Source organism: Cuculus canorus, chromosome 17, assembly GCF_017976375.1.
Source record: "Cuculus canorus isolate bCucCan1 chromosome 17, bCucCan1.pri, whole genome shotgun sequence".
NCBI lineage: Eukaryota > Metazoa > Chordata > Aves > Cuculiformes > Cuculidae > Cuculus > Cuculus canorus.
This window is the reverse complement of record NC_071417.1, coordinates 575,137-592,247: the sequence shown is the minus strand read 5'-3', so window position 1 is coordinate 592,247 and position 17,111 is coordinate 575,137. Positions and strand designations below refer to the sequence as shown.

General features: G+C 39.9%; 2 protein-coding genes across 6 annotated transcripts in view; both read left to right on the top strand.

Annotated features, from left to right (window-relative positions):
* Positions 1-10,561, top strand: part of TXNRD2 (thioredoxin reductase 2) — a 39,522-nt gene extending 28,961 nt beyond the window's left edge. Inside the window, exons 17-19 of one of the 5 annotated variants that reach the window (XR_008452751.1) lie at positions 641-4,324; positions 6,952-6,991; positions 10,413-10,561. Coding sequence is in view for 1 of the 5 variants with exons in the window: in XM_054082722.1 (XP_053938697.1) it covers positions 641-764 (124 nt within the window). In the remaining 4 variants the exon portion in view is untranslated. Of the gene's footprint in view, positions 1-640; positions 5,162-6,951; positions 6,992-10,412 lie in introns of those variants that run through there. The other 4 variants (XR_008452754.1, XR_008452753.1, XR_008452752.1 and 1 more) reach the window with 4 other exon arrangements.
* An 8-nt stretch (positions 10,562-10,569) lies between these two features.
* The window catches only part of GNB1L (G protein subunit beta 1 like), a 59,473-nt gene continuing 52,931 nt past the window's right edge, over positions 10,570-17,111 (top strand). The window contains exons 1-2 of the mRNA XM_054082725.1: positions 10,570-10,620; positions 12,393-12,589. The gene's annotated coding sequence lies outside the window, so the exon portion shown is untranslated. The remainder of the gene's footprint in view (positions 10,621-12,392; positions 12,590-17,111) is intronic.

Below are 17,111 nucleotides of genomic sequence, written 5' to 3'. Positions count from 1 at the left end.
AGTCTAAGAATGTTATTGGACAAGTAAAGGAATTAAGCAAGTGGGACTTGAGCTCAAGGGGGAGTTTGGTGGTTTGTTTTGTTTTTTCAAGTGAAAGACTTTTTCCTCCTGCTTATAACATTGATTATTTTGTTGTAGCCAACAGACTTTCTCTAAGATCGTGGAAGAATATTCTGGTATTACTTCCTTCAGTGGATTCTTGCCAGCAGTCTTAATTAAGATTTTCTTCCTCTCTGTGTGTGTGTGTTTTTCCATCTGGAGTCAGGGTTAGCGAAACACACATGTATGTACAAGAAAAGCTGAACGCTGCAGTTTTGTCATATGTTTTTGCCATAGGCTCAGTTGTGACTTGGGATAAATTGCTTAATTCTCTCTGTCTCATCTGTTATGATAATTCTTCCCTACATAACAGTGATGTGAAGCTGAGCATTTAAATGTTGTTGTGCAAGTGCCTGAGAAATAATAGGCAGAAATAATAGACAGCATTGTCTGAGGAACAAATGCAACTCCTCTACTTGATAAAATGGACAAGAGCAGAATTACTTTGTTTTAGGACATTCTAGCTGCCTCAGATAAGTAGTATTTGACTTTGTGGGTCTTGGTTTTTTGTTTTGTTTTTTTTTTGTGTGTGTGTGTGTAGATGTGGTGCTACGTATCCTCAACTAATGAAGACAATTGGCATTCACCCTACCTGTGCTGAAGAAGTAACCAAGTTGCACATTACAAAGCGTTCTGGCTTGGATGCAACAGTCACAGGCTGCTGAGGTTAAACACCATCCCTGGAAAGAAGGAAAAAAAGCACAAAATATATTTGTAAAAATAAGGGGCACTTAGAGTTGAAACAGTTTTAATGTTTCAAGTTCCAGTTCTTTCTGTACACAACTTTTTCTCACAGCCAGAGAAATCGTCCTTGCACCGTCCCATTGCTAAAACCAATGCAGTTCTGCTGTAACAAATCTCTCTCTTTCAAAGCGCCTATAACTCTTCTGTTGCTGGGAGCTAGGGAATAATCACAGTTTTATATATGTAAATATAACGGAAGCCAGTGACATCTGATGCCATCTACAAATTAAACAGCTGTCATTTGAGTTTCTCTGTTGGCATGACTGATAGCCAATATAAGTGTCTCCCGTAATATTCATACAGATGCTAGGAATTGAACAGGGCTTCCCTTTAGAATTTTGGTGACGATACTTTCTCCTAAGTGCTTGGATAGCTCATTCCTGATCCTAATCTTGAATACTGAGACTCTGTTCTCTACTAGTAGAAACAAGTTCCCAGAGTGCATTGCAACAGGTAAGACTATATCTTTGGGTTTTTTCTTTACAATGTACTATGTGCAGGAATTTAATGGAAAATCACTTATCACCGAAGCTGTGCTGCTACTGGATGAATCCCAATGATTAATCAGTAGCAGCCTGGTTATAAAGTTGTGGTGATGGCTGAGAATGAATGAGCTCAGAGGTGCTAAAGAAAGAGTTGAATTTTATGGTGACTTCTGCTCGCTCTTGAAATTTCTAATTCAGTTCAAATTAAATTGACACATCTTGGAAGTTACCACTTGAACACCATATATTAAGCAATGCTGACAAGTACAGTCAAAGCTACTAATAATACAAGTCATGCAGCATTTTCGGTTTTATAGTACGCAGAAATCTGGCTGTGATACATTTTGTTGGTTTGTTTTTAAAATTTTCTCACTGATGAGCTGGAGACTGTGTCTGAATGGATCTAGATCTGGCTCTAATAAAACTGAAGGAAACTATATAAGCAGCGATCTCGAAAATAAGTGGTCCTGCTTAGAACAAAAATAGAAAATAATTATCTGAGAGCTTTCTTTAGTTTCAGTATTGGCCAGAATAAGAAAGCATTAATCTGTTGTGAATTTCTGCATATTTTCTTGCTGTCCAGAAGGGGGAGATGCTGGCCAATTTGTGGCAATAAAGGAACAGAAATCAACTATGAAGCTTTTGTAGACCTCTGTTAAAGAAGTAGCCTGACGAAAGCAAAGACAAAACTAACTGCACTGAATTTCAATCAAGTTGCAGCTGCGAACATTTTGATACCATAGTCACTTATTTTCTTGCACCCTTTACAGCAGAATAGAGCATGTAGAAGAAGAGATCAGCTTGAGGTAAAATGGAATGTATCCTTTCTGCAGATAATTGTGCCAGGTTTCTTGTGTGTGGAATTTGATATTTTCTTAGCTGTCCTTCTGCTTGTTGCACAGTTTGGACGAATAGCATGATGATCACGTATATATTTGCTATTTTTTCTTTGAGTACTGTTTCACTGCTGCAGCATGCAGCACAGACAAATGGTTTGTTTCAGTGTGAAATCTTTTTTTACAGTGAGAATTGTGCCTGTCAGAGGCACTATTACACAAAAAGTGATCAGACCTTCTAAATTTTGATGCAGTAGCATTGACTCTCATTGACACTAGAATACTCTATTCTCAAAGATTACTTCTGACTTAAACAACAAAAGAAAATTTAAATTCTTTCTTTACCAAGTTTCCTGGTATTTCTGGTCTGTAAAAGAGGAAGGAATAATGCAGTCTGACTGCGAGTGTCATTCCCTACCAGATCTGCTGATGAATGATCTACAAAGTCATTCATAAGCTTGTAGTTGAAAAGAAATACTGAGTGGAATTATACTTGAAGCGCCACCTGAATATTGCAACTGCCTTTAAAAGAAATGATGAAAGGTCCGAGCTGTTTAGAAATAACAAAAAAGAAAGTTGCTTCTCTTCTCTGTCCTACCAGTGCATCGAGTACATTGAGTTGTTTGCCCCAAGAGACAGATGGAGCGATGAGTTAATTACATTCATCATAAAGTTCAAAATAGTGACAACAACTAGAGAAATCTCAAGGAAATATGTCCTCAGTGTATACGGGGTGTGAAATGAAGGCATGTCATTGGTCTCAGAAGTAATAGAATTTGCTTGGTTTTAGAATTGCTGAGCGGACTGCATGAAGATTGATCCTGTATCTTGAACAGCAGCTGAGTTCTACTCCTCATTTGGTGGAAGATTTTGTTGCCTCCTGAAGTAAAACTAAACATAGATTTGTGCCTACGTAACCCAAATGTCAGAATCAACAGCACGACAGAATAACACCACCTATTGTGATTGTGCTTTTTCTCCTGAAGGATTTGCCAGGGATGGTCCTTAAGAATTGTTTTTAAAAGCCTGATTAATTAAAATGACTGATGTACACTGGAAATTACTAATTATATATGAAAATGTAAAATGTAAAAAAAAAATGTAAAATGTAAAAATGTAAAATGTAAAAAAAAAAAAAAATTAGTCAGGCTTCTTCTCGGGATGCCAGCTGATGAGGGCTCGTTTGTCAAACCACACTGTGGTGCAAACAAGTCTGAGCATTGCTGGGTCCCACATATGCATAGTCCAAATACTTATTGTGCTGTGAATTAATTAATTAATAAAGAGGGGTTTTTTTGTAATAAATGTTTGATTATTTAATATTTTTATATGGCTTCTGCTTGTAAAAGATTTCTTTTTTGGTCTTAATGCTGTCTCTCCTGGTTGAGGCATGTGTTATGGAAAGGTAGTAGTCTGACTCGGACTTTTTAATAAGGAAATGTTGATACCTATCTGTCTCTGATGTGTAAACTGAATAGCCATGGAGATTATTCCAGGCTAGATGACCTTCTTGTTTTAAATTTAAACTAAGAGAGCACCTAGACTTGGTAAGTATGGTTTCAAATACTTCCCTGTTTATTTCAGCTAATGAGGTCTAAACAAGTATTTTCACGGTCCATGTGTGTTGACATGCTTCTTGAAGACTCATCAAGAGAAAACTCACTTGAAATACAGTGCAGTCAGTACAGGGATAAACTATTCTACATTTCCTATTCACTTTGGGTTTAAACTAGAACAAATGGTGGGGAAAAAAAATGCATTGCAGCCAAGCCAGTTAGTAGCTATGGGTACTACTAGGTAAAAATGTTGGAAAATTAGTTAGGGAACATATTTTAAAATGTATTTTTAAGCTCTAAGAAACTTCTCTGTCAGGAAAAAAAAGGAACTGCATTGTTCAAATGTATTTTAGTTTTCTTTTATTTCTTTAAATCCACTTACTTTGATGAGAAGTTCCTATTGAGTCAGATGCTACTGAAATGGTAGTTTAATATTACCTCAGTATTTGCCTTGGATTTGATGCTAAGAAGGAATATTGACTTTATTGTATTTAAAGGCACTTTTACTTGTGTGTTTTGAATCTGTTTTAATTTTCTGGAATATTTAATTGCAGGGTCTAACTAATTAGGATAGCTAGGAACTGTGGCTGAAAAGGGGAATAAGGTAAGCATAATTCTTGATGTCTTTTTCTCCTTGTTTTCATATGCCACTTAATGCTGAAGCAAAGAAGAATAACAGACAAGCATATAGACAATAATCTTTATAAATCAGGAATTTAGGTATAATACAAATAATGTGGTATATTAATGATAGCTTGTTCTCAATACTAACATATTGTGTAGAATTAAATTTTGCCTTTTCCCATTAATGCATGCACTGTATATTGCTCTACCTACTGGAAAATGTTTCTACAGATTATTCCAGACCAGGAGTTGGAAAAGATATTTCACTGCAACAACAGATACTTCTTTTATTTTATTGTGCTAGCACAGTTACTCTAATAAAAGCATAGATGCCACAGTGCAGTGTATTTCTAACCAAAACAGTTGCACGTTGCACGAACTTTTGAATTTGAAGGCTTTTCTTCAGGGCCTCATGCCTATCCACAATTTTGTGCCCATATAAACTGCCATTTATCTAAATCCCAGTGAAATCAATGTACTTGAAGTTAATGTTAGCCATTGATTTCAGTGGGATGCAGGCATCTAAAGTGCTTTGTTAAAAGGGAATCAGTATAAGCATATGCCAAAATGTCTTTCATTTATTACAGTTGGGAACAGACTGCAGTTGTGATTCAAAACATAAAAGATACAATAGACATCCATGATTAGGCAATGAAATATGCCTTTAATAAGCCCAGTGCAGACAGTTCATTTTGCAATAAGTAAACTTGTATAAAATTCATTGACTTTTTCATTCTTTCAGATCTTTCAGATCTTTTTAAGAGAAGATTTTTAGTTTTATGCACACAGTTTTCCTGATGCCCTTCAGCAGCGAAAGGTTGGGTTTGCATGCATTTATTCCAGTGCCAAAGTTTAATTTTACTGAGAAAAGAGGAAACGGCAGAGCAGACGTTTTTTGGGTTTTTTTTGGTTTTTTTTCCTTCCCTCCAGGGCAGCATGCAACAAATATACTGTAATTACTCTGGTTTAAAAAAATTGAGTATTTCTGTCCACTACATGTCAAAGAGCTAATTATGTTTCCGTTGTGGCACTCAAAGTCAATATTGTCAGCTCTTCTTCGTTTAATCCTATATACTGAGTTTTGATGAGCCAAGTGAAATATCCCCTTCAGCACCTTACTGCGACTCTTGTCAATCATCTTGCCTCGGAAAACATGCATGTTACAAAGGCTCTGGCAACACTGCCTCTGATTTCAGTCTTTAATCTTATATGCACCTTAAGAAAACACCATTCCTACTACTGACATTCTGTTTGGGATGTGAATGGGATCCTGTTTGCTCTGGGAAACAAAAGAAAATTATCTAATCTTTAATGGATATAATGGAACTCTGGCTATGGCAGTACAGAGGCTTAGTACTAAATCACTGATCTAGGAAGAAAACTATGAGGATTGTGAACTGTTGTAGAAATTAAGCAGAATATCTCATATGAGTAAGTAAGAAAACGCATATTTATTTGTTCATCATGTAATTGTAAAATTCAAGCACTGTTTGAGTTAGGAAAGTGTCTTTTGGTAACCCCTAGACTTTCTTAGCCAGGAGTCCTTTTCGCTCAAGTCCATTTCTGAGCATGGCATCCAAGTACTCTGTGTGTCTTTTTTTTTTTGTTGTTGTTTCTTATAGACAAGATCTAGCACATCTTACGGTCCTACAATGGAAAGTTAACATCATCCCTAAGAAGCTGGAATATAAACTAATAAGGCAGGTTTCCAGAATCTGATTGCATCAGTCAGAAAGACAGAGTGTGAAAAGTGGATATTCCCTAGGGGGTAATGTGAAATGGAGACCAGTCTTGTTTGAACAAGGTGCTTTGCATTGTTAGCTACGTAGAGGTATTGGGAGTTGCAGCCTGTCACAACCAGAATCTCCAAGGAGGAGGTGGGGGGAAAATTTTCCAAGTAAACATCTCAGCAGTTTGTGGTAGAATATGTCCAGTATACTAATACGATTATTTAAGGAAAACTTTTATACTCCATGAAAGATGAACTGTAAAGATACTCACCCTTTCTGCACCTCCTCCCTTGTTTTCCTTCAGATCATATGAAGACCAGAAAGACTGCCCTTCTGCCCTTTACCTGAAAGCAATATGGGAGTCAGGCTTGGTTTTCCTTGTTTGGCTGAAAAACTGAACAGCAAGATTCCTTTTCTTAGGTCTTTCACAAGGAGATTTCTTTTTCTGTGTGAGGAGCTAGAAGTAGCTAGGTGGTAATATAAATCTAATACAAAAGAACAATAGAAACAGCTTTTAGGTTTTAAACAAAAATCAAGAAAATAAGTAAGTTTCATTCTTTGCAGGTTCCCCATGAGACAAGCCCCAAATATATTATTCCACTTCTAACAACACAGAATCGAAAGCTTATTTTGTTTTTGTCTTTTACTAATGTGTGAAGCAACTGCAATATACTGTTCACACTGTGTCAGAGCAACAGGTTACATTGCAGCTTTTAGCTTTATGCAGGAGGTTGAGCTGTTGTACATGATCTCTTAGTTTGTAATGCAGTTAGCGATATACAGCAATTTGTGTTTAAACACCTTCAAAAGCAACAAAGGACTGAGCTCTGGCATTTTTATTTAATCTTGATAATCTTCTTTCTTCTCTCTCTCAAAGTATCAAGAGGAAGTGCATTAATTTTCAACTTCATACGAAGGTAAGTTGTATAAACACAGCTGAAAACATCAGGAAACCCAGGCATTTTCCTTAGAGAAATAGTGTCAACTAATGTTCTGCTGGCAAGAGATTCCAGAATTGTTGGGAAGACTTTGTTAGGTACGGTAGTTTGGGCAGCAGGGTGTTCGTGCTGTGACAGCACTGTTCAGTTTGACTAGCTTAGATGAATGATTCTTGTAATGTGGAAAGCAGAGATTATTAACCATATAACAGGAAGCAATTTAAAGAATGCAGTCTGCTTTGGAGATTTTAGAAATGGTTTTCAGATTGTCTAAGGAATTTTTATTTTTTTTTTACTCACGTAATTTACACCAATCTGGGATCTAATTAAATCATGAAAGCACTTTTGATTTTTTCCTCTTTAATTCTCATTGAGTTTATTTCTTAGACATATTTCAAACACAGGAAAATCAATAAGGAGAATTCTCTTGACACTTCAGACTCTTTTTTGCATTGATTTTTGACTTGGTCATTCTAAATATATCTCAGGATACCTGAAGTTTCAGGACAGGACTTTGGTTCTTGTGCTTAATTAGGGATTTAGGGATTTAATTGTATCCTTCCTTGCTCCTCAAACTTTTCTTGTTCTGCTTTTTTTTTTTTTTTTTCTCATTCTATTTTACTTAGTTACTTTTAGCCCTGTTTAAGTGTTAATAAGTGAATTCCCTTTGGATGGGATAAGAGTCCAATGTATTCATAAGATGCCATTTCAGGATTTTTGGCTTGTGCCTTCCTTTGACTCCCTTGTACTTACTGAATCTGGAAATGCCGTAGCTCCAGAGGAGGCAGTTCTAAGTAAGTCCTCTCCTTAGTTGTGTTATAGTCATAGTTGAAGAATAAGAGACCAACCATTTGTTAGTGTTTACAGTTGGACCCTCTGGAGGGCATCATCTTTTCTTAATGACAAAATGCATCACATTCACAACAGTGCCTCAGGGTTTCTATGACAGTGGAACATCTGATGAAATCTCCTTATGAAATGCAGGCCCACCTTCTCTGACCACTGTGATTACTAAGAGCTCTAAGGTCTTGCATTTTTTGTATTGAGGAGCAAATTCTCAAAGTGTAGAAAGCTACACTGGAGTGATGAGATTGTCCATGTGCAGGGCTTAAACATCCTTGTGAGGCCACCTCATTGTTTTACACTCTAATTCTGGAAGTCCTAATAGTTCCTTAATGCACAAGTTGGGTGAATAGCTTTAAGCTATTGAGTTGATGCCTAAGAACAGCAGAGCGGGATGCTCACTTAGGTCTACATTATGGATTGAAGCACACTCTCTCACTGTACTTCCAGTGAAGTGTAGCCAAAAACAGCAAGATAAGAATTAATATAAGTGACAAGGGAGTTTCTCAGACTGGGCTGGTGCACATTAGCCTGGCTGAAGAGAAAAAGAAGCTGATACTTGAGTCTTTTGAGTTGTGAAGGGTCTGGTCAGTCCTTGAAGGGGAAGCACATGAATGGCCCAGTTGTCATCGCATTTTATTTTTCCTCCAACTTTGACTAATGGTGCATTTCCTCTGGCCTCCCACGGGCTGTCCGTGGCTGACTTGCTTTGTCACTCTTCACATCTAGTCGCTGCCTTTACTGTCCACCCTGTTCCCATGGCAGGAACCCAGTGTCCTCTAAAAAACGCACAGGCATGAACCATCTGTCATCCTTCCCACTCCTCTTTCAAGTGACCACTTCCCATATTGTGTGGCCTTGCAGGCTGAAAGCAGTCTGCCTCCCCCTTGCATGCCTGGAGTACATGCCAACTCTCTCCCTGCTTGATAAGGGACCTCCAGGCATTCTGCCTGTAAAACTACTAATGGGCATCTCCCCGTTGATAACCAGCTCTGCCTTTTTATTGTATTTCTGGAGAGATAAGTTGTCTGGATCAACAAGGAACTGTCCCTTTTCCCGCTTTGTAGCCAAAATTACTAGGGTCAAATCAGGTGTGAATTGTGAAATTAATCATTGCAGCCTCAAGTAATTTGTGGTGTGCTACGGGTAAAGGAAAAAAGAAGCTGGAGAATAGGTGGAGAAATTAGTGTAGTACACAAAGAACCAAAGATCAGGAGAGAAGACAGAATGGCTGGCAATGCTGTACAGGATGCGGAGCTAGGCCTGTAGGCTGTGCTGGATTTCATCTTCTGCACCTGTGGACTGTGAAATGATTATAACAAGGTAGTTCTTTAACATCATTTGAGACTCCTAATCAATCCATACCTAAGGTGTCTTAGAGAGAGGAAAATACCTGACTTTGCACCAGAAATAGCACTTTTAAATGTGGCCCCACTTAGAAGCATGCTCATGGGGCTTGTAATGCTTAGGTGCTCCAGGAAAATCTGCAACCATTGACACAGACCAAGCTGTGCCGAAACTGCATCTCTCAAGTGGGGAACACTGGTAGTGTTGTTAGATATATTTTTATCTATAAAAATTATTTAAAAATACTCACGCAAAGTGACTTTTTTGGTATGTTTAGTTAAAAAATGGTAGCAATTTTGTTTCTTTTTTTTCCAAGTACTGGCTTGTGGAAGATATAATCTGAATCACTAGTATGAATTATACAGGTCTAGTCTCTGCTGGAAATGAAGTCCAAAAGATCTAAATTATAACTGGAATTTCTAAGCTAAAAATCCAGTCAATCATTCTGAAGCAGCACTTGACAATATATGCATGACCTTTGTCTAGGAATGATGTTCTCTGAATCATGCATTTCCTACGGCATAACTTAAGACCCTTTGCTTGGGGACACAGCTTTTTGGGTCAGTTGTTGCCAGGGCTGCAGTCACAGCAGTATTTAAAGGAGTTGATTAGAAGCAAGCAGTGCAGTAAAACTTCAGTTTATGTATATAAACAGCGTAACTGGCATGACCGTGTTTTTCCAGAACCATTAACCAAGTTTGGGAGAAGGGTGCAACTCGGAGGTCAAACCTATGAAAGCAAAGCCTGTTTGATGAATCAAGAGTTCTGTGTGTATTTGGTTCTAATTTAAGAACTGGCACGCTGCAAGAGAGAGTGGAAAGGAAGATAGGTGCAACAGCCACTGAAATCTTCCATTTTTTTTCTGGGAATAAGAAGCCTGAATTTTTTTGCCTAAAATACAATGCTGAAGGTGTGCTGTATTTGCTTGGAAATGCTGCAAAGCTATTCTCATTTCCTGTAGTGATTGTGAAGTTGGCCTTTTTCCATGGATAAACCTCAGATCTTAGATATATATATAATGCCAGAATAAAGTGGCAGAGAAATTCACTCTCTCTTTCATCTTATAGTGTATCTAGGAAGGCTAAGAACCAAGACTTTGAAACCCCTAATTCCTAAGTCTGTGGCTGATTTGCTGCAGTAGAAATTGTGTTTTAAGGGGTTTGTCTTCTCTTACCAAAGCTAATTGTTAATTGCATTTTCTTTTCTCTAGCTATTGCCACAAGGAATGACTGCCTTCTGTGCTGATGACAGATCTGCCTGTCTGCTATCAGACACTGCTCTTTTGCCATCTCAGTTTCGTAACAACTGCCTCTGCCTGGAGGCCAGTGGAGAAGCCGTGTTGGGCAAAGCAGTTCTCCTGAGGAGGAGAGAATGATGGACAATGGAGTGATTCCCTTCAACACAGCTGGGGCACTGAGGTTGTGTTAATTTTTTATCCCTCCTATATTCCCCCTTTCCCTGCTATGAATTCTTCAAACGAATCGTGGCATTGCTTTATGAGCAACACACAGGTGATGCTATAATAACCTGAAAAAAACCCATATTTTATGGCACTGCTATTTGTCACTTTTATCAAAATTGTCACATAAGAGGCATTTGCTACAGGTGGCAGAGGCTGCTGGATGACCATCAGAGGGTACGCAGGGAATGAATTCAACTCTGTCTGCCAAAATTCTATTGTTTATACCAGCGATACCGCTTCCTCTCATAGATGTGTTTTTGCTACAGCTTGCATTCTAGCCTCTCCCCTGTGCTCAAGGAGGAAGCAGGTCTGGCACCTGTACTGTGCTGAGATTGTGTTGGGCTCGGGTCGGCAGTGGTGCAGTTATACTGGTACAAAATCCTGGAGATGTTTGTCTGGAAGCAGCTTGCTCTGCAGAGTGTCTGCAGGCAGTACAGACATCCTCACAGAGATGCATTCTCAGGATTGGATCTCAGCTGTATTGAGAATCAGCTTTGTATTCACATACTTCCCTGAAATATTCTCTAATAGTTGGTTTAAACAGTCTTTAGCAGAGATCATATTTCTACTTTGGGATTCCCTTTATACATCTTTCATTAATACAGGGATTCTTCGCAATCGGAGACAAGCACTGCAGAACAGCTGGATCCATTTTGGCTTGACAAGGGGCATGGGCATTTTTTTATATATATTTATGGCTCTCAGGAACATTCAGAAGGCTTTTTATAAATATTAAAAATAATCAAGGGTTCTGGAAAGAATTCATACTGCGTTGCCATCATCTGCAGGAGTTCTTCCATCTTCCTCTAGAATATGTATTACTAGCTGACACTGTGAGCTAACTGGTCCAGTCTGGGAATTTCTAGCTACAGCTAGAGGAAGAGGGAGGCTGCGGAGGGAATTGGTATCTCTTGATCATCAAAAGAGCAAATATAATACAGGCGGCAGCCTGGCTGCCCCTGGAGCAAGTCAGAAGCAAGAATCTTGCAAGCAGGCACCTCAGAAAGGTCCCCAGAGTTTTGTTCTGCCTGCTGCACCCGGTGTGGTTACTTGGTAGGTTACTTGCCCTGCTTGTCTTGAGGTGGCTAGAGTTGAAGCATGTGTTTTCCATTTAGAAATTGGAGGATGCCCAGGTCTGACTTGGCATGCTGTCTGCACTGGGCATCAGCAGTACAGATGTGGAAACCACAAACCCGATTAATATGAGCCTGGAGTAAAAACTCAAATAAGCTTATAAATAAAACCAGACTTGCAGATTATTTGTTTCCATATTAGTCTATAATAGACCCTACTCAATATGTTTGTTTTATTTGGTTTGGTGACCGACATAGGCATTTGTATTTCCAGTAGAAATTTAAATCAGAATTCAACAGACAAAGTAAGCTTAAATTATTTGTGCAGAAGATGATTGCAACTGTCTGAAGCATGTAATTCTCTACATGAAATGTTAGCCTGCTTTGAACAGAGATGTGACAAACTCCTCAGTGTTTAATCTACCATTCCATCATAGCTCCAAAACCTACACACACACACACACACACATATATATATATATAAAAGTGGACTCCTAAACGCACTCTAATCCTCACTGAGCAATCCAGAGGTGTTGAATGGTTTGGTGGGTCTAATTCTTGGTGTAAGCACCGTCTGTGTGATCTTGGGTGAGTCACTAAATATGATCCCCATCTATTAGCTTAAACTGATGACTATCTTTTTTAACCCTGTCAGTCTCCTGCTGAGCTCTGGGCATACTGGATGATCTCCAGGGCTCCTTTACAGTGCAACTTCAGCTCCAGTGCAGTAATGAAACCATCCAGAGAAGAGAGTTACAAAGAACCATCTGAGAAGATGCTTCAACAGCACTGACAGACATTTTACTCAGTGGAGCGGATCTCTTCCTGGGAACTGCTGGCACTTTGTACAAGGTGAGGTTGCCTTGATTCAGCTCCATTTAAGCACAGCTGTACAAGAAAAATCTGTGGTTCAGCAACAATAGGGCATCGGTTTATTTTGCTTATAGTACGAGACTTGGGATGAGATACCTGCACAAAGCCTGACAAGTCTTTGAATTGAGACTTGTGCCAAGGCCTTGTACACATCTGTGGTAAGCAGTATCTAAAAGTGATCAATTAGGCTTACCTGGCTTTCAGGTCACACCGAGATGATGTAACTGGAATTGTGCTGCTTTCCCCTAGACCTCCTAAACAGACAATAGACCACAAATAAGCACTACCACATGCTGGTTTGGATCTCATGTAGTCTATCAAGGGAGTATGCAGTTCATGCATTCCAGTGGGATGAACCTGAGTTACTTCAATAAGTATTTGCAGTGACTTTTTTGTGCTACTGGGGCTCCAAGATAAATGAATCAACAAGCAGTGCTCTCTTCCCATCTTGCACCTTGCAAAAAAAATAAAGGGAAAAAACTCTCACAAGCTTTGTTAGGATGTCAGTGCTAGAGGAAAGACACCAGCAGTTATTCCATTCAAATGTCCATTTTTCTTTCCGATTGTTTCTCTGGGTTCCTTTTTATTTTTTTCCACTCTTCATCTGGTTGAGTGTTAGCCTCTTCTTATGGAACAGGGTTTCAACTTCACAATGCTCCTGACTTCTCATTGTTTGAAAGGCAAAAGGGTCACTTCCAAAGTAAACCTCTCTGGTGCTAGGCAATGTTTTCCACATGGAAATGTTGGAGGGCCAGTCTGTGCTGTCAGCCCAGAAAGGCCAGAAGATGCCTTCAGACTCCCCAGGTGCCTCTGTGTTTGTTTTCTAATGTTATTGCACATACAGTATCATTAATATTATATCCAAAGCTTGTCTTTTTAAACAGAATCAACACATCTAAACTATTAGTCAGCCACAGGAAAAAAGGAAAGAATTAAGTCAACACTTTAAGGACTTAACCCTTTCGATTGCCTAAAGAACATATCAGAAATGAGTCATAACAAGGTCATAACCTCCTTAAATTGCAAAAGGGACTTGATCGTTTTCTCTCACAAAGTAATGGAGATAATTTCTCCCACTTTGGTGCTCAAATGTAAAATGCAACAGCCTGTGACCTTCATGAATCGGAAAAGACCAGTGACTTACAAGCCATCATTCTCTTTCCTGTTGTACGTGTCATTGAAGGGCAGGAAGTTTCCCTTCCAACCACCTTTTTCTTTTTTTTTTGAATATCCATTTCCCTGTGGGCTGCCTCAGGTACCAGGCTCTGGGCTTGGCATGTAGACACGATTAGAAATATAGGAGAGACTGCATGGAGCAAAGTGTCCAAGTGCTGAGTGAGTGCCTAATGGGCCATAGCAAAATGCACAACCCAGTCAAAGAAAAATGGAAAATATTTCATAAAATTCATCTTTGCATCCCTTTTCCTGTCTTGATATATGGCCCCTTATTCACAGCTGCCCAGGCCCCGGCCCGCATGTAAATATGTCAGTGCACCAATGAGACGGAACATGGTCGCAGAAACACTGGCGGCTGTTCCCAGATAAAACGCTGAGCTGGAGCCGAGGCGCTTATTGTAAATAAAGATCAAGGCAGAGCAGCAACTTTTCTGTTCAACTCAAGCCTGCCAAGATTGCTGGTCCAGCTCCTTTCACAACTACCATATGTCCACATGGATTTCCCCTTCCAGAAAGTGACATGTTACTCTTCTGACAGCTCTGTAGCCATTGCAAGTTCCTCAGTACTTTCCATGTGTTGCTTACAATAACCTGGAAGCATTGGTGGCAGATGGGACAATGGGTGCATGTGTGGGTGTGGAGGGGAGAGGTAGACTTCCAGCTGTGCAGCTCTAGTACTGTTGTACCTTAACAGTAACTTTGTGAGGCCCGGGAGACATTAATGCTTTTTTTGGCTCTGCTCAGTAGAGGGCACTGGATCCTATAAATAGGATCTGATACAGGGAATCACAAAGGGCCTGACAGCTTTAGCAGATGGACTAATCTTTTTTCCTTTGGATACTGGTGGTGTGGAAGAGAACTCTGCAGCTCTGTCTGCTGCATGCCGATTGACTGAGAGACAACCAAGCATGTGTTAACAGGTGATAAACTTGTGTCTTTTACATATATATTTTTATTTTAATTAAAGTGGTAGCTACAAAAACCAGTCATCTGGAAATCAGGTTGTCTAGCATACGAGTCATCTGGCATCCGTCTGAACAGCAACACCAGCCAGCTGGCACAACTGAAGGGAGATGCAAACATCTACAAACCAGAACCTGAAACGGCCAGCTGGGGTGGAAACTGGTTGAATTGTGCATGCTTGTTCCTGCAGTCCACAGAGAACTATAGGAGTGGTCCAGGAGGAACTGGCTGAATCAGTGATTTAGCCGCCTTTGTAGCCCTTTGTCACCACAATTTCTCTATGAAGTTATCATTTTTTTTCCAATGAGTTGTTCTTGTCTCAGCAATACCCAGAGACTGTCAACCAGCTCCACTGTCCCCACTTTCCACCACTGGAGTTCCCTTTGCTGTGTGCTGGGGTTTGCATTTTCCTCACTCCTGGCTCAGATAAGCCTATAGCCAAGGGACTACAAAAAAAATATTAGGAATGTGGCTTGTTTTAGTTGATTTTTTTTTTAAGTTTAGATTAATCTTGGCATGTATGTTGTAACATAATTCTTTTAATAATAAAAGTTTTAATGTTAATAAAGAACATATACTAAAAAAACTTTCTAAGCCTTCATCTGGCACTAGTCTAATATGTTGAAGATTTTGGCACAATTTACTCATATAAATTCAAGAATAAAAGCTGAAATTATTCATTCTCCACACTGACACGTACTGACCCAAGTTCTTGAGCTCACCTAGGATGCTTACCTTTAGATGGCAGCTCCAAATGCAAGAAAATTTTAATACTCCCACAATATATGCTTTAGCTCTGTTGAAGAACCCGAAAGGCGATGCTGTTTTCCAAAAAGCAGCTAGTTAGTCATTGAGGGGTTTATAGCAACACATCTCACTACACCCTAGCAATTGTCATACCCAAACTTGAGGTTAGATATGCTGGAAAATGTGGCAGCAGCTTCTAACATCTGCTGATTCCTGACCTTACTAGGACTCTGGCATGCCTGCCTTGCGCAGCAGCAAGGTAAGTCTCAGAGCTGGGAGAAAGAAGCAGCTTTTCCTTTCACATGCTGTCTCTCTCACAAGTCTGAGCTCTTGTCTTTGCCTTGGCAGTGCAGCAGATGGTACAAGAGCTGCCCATATACTGCAGGTGGCTGGCCCCTGGCCTGGAGTGCTGCGCCGCTGCTCCTGCTTAAATCCAATAGAATCCATGATTGCTAAGGGCTGTGGGTTTGTGGGTTTTTTTAAATAAATAGGTCAGCAGGCCCTAACAGTTGGCAGCCATCTCCAGTCCGGGAGCTGCATGATGAAAAGCCATATTATGGCAGGCTCCACTGTATCTTTTTATCAATCCTACTTGGTACAGCATGTTCCAGGTGGAGACTGGCAGGATGCTAGTGCTAAACCCTGCCCTACTGCCATTCCCTAGTGACAACAGCATTGTCCTGGCTACTTGTCCCATGTTCAGATGCCAGCTTTCTCTGACTGCCCTGGAAACTACTGCTCTCATCGCGTTTCTGTGATATGTGGAGAATTCCTGACTTGGGCACGTTATTCTGGGAAGGGAGATCAATCCCTTTTAACTCCTTTGGGAGCAGATGTGCTCTAGAAGTGGTTCCTATAGGCTGTATTAGGCTAAGCCATGTCTGCATTTTTGTAACCAGCTTCACCTTCCACTCCTGAAGCATGATACTGTACCTTCGTTTCTGTTATGGTAAATAATTATTCTTTAACACTGCTCAGCAGAGAAATAGGTAGATGATGAACTTGGCCATAAGTTGGTTCGGTAGCAATTTCCCTTAGCAGTTTTAAAGTGTGATTTTTAATATTTTTTTAACAGTTCCTTGACAGCTTAATAGGGTACGTGGAAGGAGACTTCTGCTTTATCCCCCAGAGCCCTGACAATCTGAGGTGTTGCCTGGCTCAGCTCCTAGACCAGAGCAGAAGGAATAACTTGCACTTTTCCCCAGTGACTTTCTGATGTTTGCTGGTAGAGAACAGATGTGATTCGCTCCAGGAGGTACTGCTGGGTGCTCCCAGGTGTCTGATCTGCCAAGCAAGGCTGGTAGCAGCAGCTTCCATGAGATTTCCCTCTCCACAGGAGAGCCTGGTGTCAGCCCCAGCTGACATCAGACTCTGTAGGGTTTTGTTAGAAGCCGACTGAAAGTGTGGTGCTGTTATTATCTGACGCTGGCTGAAACAAAAGCCAAATGTTGATGAATGTCTGATCCTAAAAGTAAACAGTTTGATTTTTTTTTTTTTTCTTTACTAGTCAGGGGCCCTCTAGGGTTTTATCTGATTTTGGCAATCTCCTGCACATTTTGGGGCCTGGAGCATGGTTTTAATTGTTACATCACAAAAGTTGCCAAATAGTGCTGAG